This window comes from Onychomys torridus, chromosome 7 (genome assembly GCF_903995425.1).
Source record: "Onychomys torridus chromosome 7, mOncTor1.1, whole genome shotgun sequence".
In the NCBI taxonomy this organism is placed as follows: domain Eukaryota; kingdom Metazoa; phylum Chordata; class Mammalia; order Rodentia; family Cricetidae; genus Onychomys; species Onychomys torridus.
Genome location: NC_050449.1, coordinates 30,200,395 through 30,204,450, shown reverse-complemented (window position 1 = coordinate 30,204,450; position 4,056 = coordinate 30,200,395). Strand labels below are relative to the sequence as shown.

At 42.5% G+C, this 4,056-nt stretch overlaps 1 protein-coding gene across 1 annotated transcript; it reads right to left on the bottom strand.

The window, feature by feature from the left end:
- Positions 1-1,636: 1,636 nt before the first annotated feature.
- On the bottom strand, positions 1,637-3,094 carry Pate2 (prostate and testis expressed 2). Its single transcript, XM_036193579.1, has 4 exons — positions 3,043-3,094; positions 2,880-2,900; positions 2,097-2,225; positions 1,637-1,773 (listed from the first exon to the last, which is right to left on the bottom strand). Exons 1-4 carry the CDS (start codon positions 3,092-3,094, stop codon positions 1,637-1,639), a joined length of 339 nt encoding a protein of 112 aa, XP_036049472.1.
- Positions 3,095-4,056: the final 962 nt, after the last annotated feature.

Sequence of the window (4,056 nt, the reverse complement as noted above, 5' to 3'; positions counted from 1 at the left end):
GTTTTGGGGTTTGGGGTTCGTTAGGAGGGGCATTTGTTTTGTTTTGTGGTTTTTGTTTTGTGTTTTTTATCCATCCTTGACTATAAAGTCCAAATTGGGAATTCCCCAAAAATAACAACAACCACATTCTCCAACACAAGACAAGGAGAGGAAGTTCATTTAATTCCTCAAGTAGAACAATTTGTTCATTGGAGGCTTTATTGTGGCATAATATAGTTGAGAAGGCTCACAGGAACCCAGGAGCAGGGGCTGCAGTGGGCTTCCTAACCAGAGAAACTTTGTTAACCTCTGTCCATCTTGGCCCCTCGTGTGATGCTCCAGTGTCTGTGCTACTCTGATTTTGTTTATACCTTGGTATGTGATGCATGTGGTGTCTGCATATTTCTCCTCATACTGGTGTTAACGTCTACTCTTTCATTCTTTCTGCTACTCATAACACTATCTTATGGTGCCATACATTAATTATTCAAATATCATGTCCTAATTAACTTTGTCAGCTTAGCACAATCAATTAAGAAATTGCTTAGATCAGATTGCCTTGTGGACATGTCTCTGGGAGACAATCTTGATTATTCTTATTGACATAAGAGAGCCTAGACCACTGTGGGTAGTATCATTCCTAGGCAGGTGGTCTTGTATTGTATGAGACAGCTAGCAAGGCATAAGTCTGCAGATGAGCTATCAAGCATTGTACTTCTATGTTCCTGCCTCAAGGCTCCTGGCTTGAGTTCCTGCCCTGACTTCCCTCCCTGTTGACTAAGATTTGGAAGTATAAACCAGACAAGTCCTTTCCTCTCCTCAGTTGGTTTGGGTCAGGATGTTTTATCCCTGTAGCAGAAAGGAAACTAGAATGATATGCCTCATGCTCTCTCTGCAGATTCTGTTACCTTTAACTATGATAGAAACCCACTTCCACTTTTTCCTTCATTCCCATCAGAAGAAATTGACTAGTCAATTTGAACAAGACCTCAATCCCTAATCCAATCACCTGGTTCAACCCAGAGCCTTGATAATACAAACCAGATCCACACACACTGAACTATTTCTGCATCAATGACAACTTCCACAGATTCCTAAAGTTTTGTTGTTTAATCTTTCTGTTTGTTTGGGTTTTTCTCACTGGAGATTTTTCCCCATGAAATCTACTAGACAAAAATTTATCTCAGAACATCAGCAAATTGGGAAGCAGGGCCTACCCCTTCCCTATCTCCAGAGTCCATGGGTCAGAGTACTGAGCCAGGAAGTTTCAGAGCTAGTCCAAAGAGAACCCCAACTCAGAGGACTTGGTGCAGACCAGGCAGCATACTCACAGGTTTTTCTGTACAAAGTGGGGATATCATTCTGACCCAAGACTTTATGTTTTCATATAATGAGATCACTAATTCTGAGCCTACACATGATAAGCAGCATTATCAGCGAACCCAAATGCCCCACCAGATGTGAGAAAAAGAATTCGCAAAGACTTGCTTGGCAATTAGGCTAAGTTTCCAGCCCAATTTCTCCTATGACTGCTTCCCTTTTCAGTGCCGGATGACTTTCTCGCTGTTAGTTAGGAGAAGAGAGCAAATACAGACTTTGGGGCATGGGAATAGATGGTAAGTTGAAGAATGACCACAAATCCATAGGAAATTCAGAACTAGGGTCCCATTGGGAGATTGCAATAGTTACTACGTTTGCAACAGATGAGCTCTGTCCTCTTTTGAAAACTCAGGAAGTTGATGTCTTCACAGTTGGTCATACATGACAGTCTCGAATAATGATACATGCTCTGCCCTGAGGAAGTGAAAGAAGGAAAGAAATTTAAAGACTATTCTTTCTTTCTTTCTATATTCCTGGAAATAATTCATCTTCAAACTATCATAGCCTTCTCCTTCTCGTTGCTAGCCCACAGAAGGTATTTTATTACAGAACTGACCAGAGACATCAACTCCTCCATCACACAGTGTTATCTTAGGGAAAGGTCCATCTTTCCACCCCTGTACAAGACCACTCATTCAAAATCAACTCCACTGTCCCCCTCATCCTAAGCACAAAGAGCGCTACTATTTAGAAGGGAAGGTATGGTTAACTGCCCATCACTCTATTCCCCACGTTACCTTTACTTGTGAGTATGTAAATGTTCTCAGCAGCACAGGACTGTCTATGCTTCAGTGTGCAGGAACTCATGATGTCATAGCATAAGCCAAGATGATATTTCTTACATTTATAGCACATTGTTCCAAGATCTTTGAGATACAGAAAGAAGTGCTTGGTGATTATGGTCTCTGAGAAATTTTTTGCAATTAGATCCTTCTCTGTGGGAAGTTAAACTATTAATCCATTAGTTCTAACCTTGCCCAAATAGGACTCCCATAATAATTATGAGAGAGAGAAATGTTTTGTTTCGTTTTGTTTGAGACAAGGTCTTTTTTTTTTTTTTAGCTGAGAATCAAACCCAGGGCCTTGTGCTTGCTAAGCAAGCACTCTACCACTGAGCTAAATCCCCAACCCCCAAGGTCTCTTTATGTAGCCCTGGCTGTCCTGAAACTCTTCATGCAGTCTAGACTGACGTTGAACATACAGACATCCACCTGCCTCTGTCTCTCAAGTGCTGGGAATGTGAGACAGAAGCTTATAGACATAAAACTAATGTATACTATTTGAGGAAGTCAGAGTTCCTGTAGAATTTACCTATAGGGTTCAAGTCTAAACTGAATATTCTGTCAGTAATGGGTAAAAGGAAACAAAGGTATTTTACTTCTTTACTGATAGAAATAGAGGAAGTATACCAGGAGAAGACTGGACTCTCTGTATTCCATAGTAAATTGAAGGGAAGTTTTCTCCTAAACATGTCACAAATGAACTGTTTACCAAAACCTTTACACAAGCCACGGTCATACCTTCGGGTTCATAAAGGTGACCTACAAAGAGAAAGAAAGGCAGTCCCCATTGTCATAATTTCACAGACTTCCACAGCCCCACAGCCAGTTTTGGAAACCCCTCCTTTCCCAGCGTCTAGTCACTTCTTAAGTAACCACCAGTCTTCTTATTGCCAGGACTTACCCCAATACGGGGAGGACAGAAACACCATCCCCAGCACAAACAGAGCAAACATCGTGCAACCCCAGTCTTCAGCAGCTTCCTGTGGAAGACACTGGCTCTTTTCTCACTTGAGAGGAGTGGTTGACCTGTCCTTGGGCTGGTCATCTGAATTGCATCGTCATTAATTTTCCAGGACAGACAGTACCTCTCAGTTCCAGGATCAAGTCATTGTGCCTGACTCCCTCGGGACACACTCCTAGATCCTAAACGGAAAGTTGTGACCTCCCTGATTCACCACACCTGCTCCTGTTTCTGGGCTGTAGGTCTTGACAAATCCTGGAGTCGGTCTTTAAAGCTCCCTTTGTCCCATCCTTAAGGGAGAGTGACAGTGAACCTCAGCCATTCTCCCTGCTGACTTCCCTACCGCTGCAGACATTTCTGTTTCCACTGCCCTTGCCATGATCTAGCCATCTTTATCTCGACTGACCAGTAGCTTTATTGTTGGCTTCTTTGCCTCTACTTTTGCCCTTCATGGTGCTTTCTCCAGGTAGAAGCCAGAGAACCATTTATCAGTCACATGCTGCCAATCCAAACCCTCCAATGACTTCTCTCCATTTTTAGGAAAAGGGCATTCCCCAGGGAAATAAGTAACAGCTGCCTCTCCAATGTCTTTCCCAGCCATATTGACTCTTGCTGATTTAGGTCCCGACTCGGATGCCCCCAGACAGATACAACAGCATTACCTCAGCAGTCTGTGGAAAATAGCACCTCCAGCTTCCTCCCTGTCTCACCTCCTGGCCTTGCATATCTGTTTCTTCATGTCTTGGCTCCTTCACTAGGACAAAGCAAGAGTTTTGTTTTATTTAACATGACAACGCCATGCAGCTGGGGGCTTTGGATATAGAAAACATCTGATAAATATTTGTGAGATGAATGAGTGATAGCCTTGCCACATCCACTTTTGCATTCATAGCTCATTTTCCACAGAGCAAACAGGTTTATCGAATTGTTTTTCTTTTATTTTTGAGATTATAG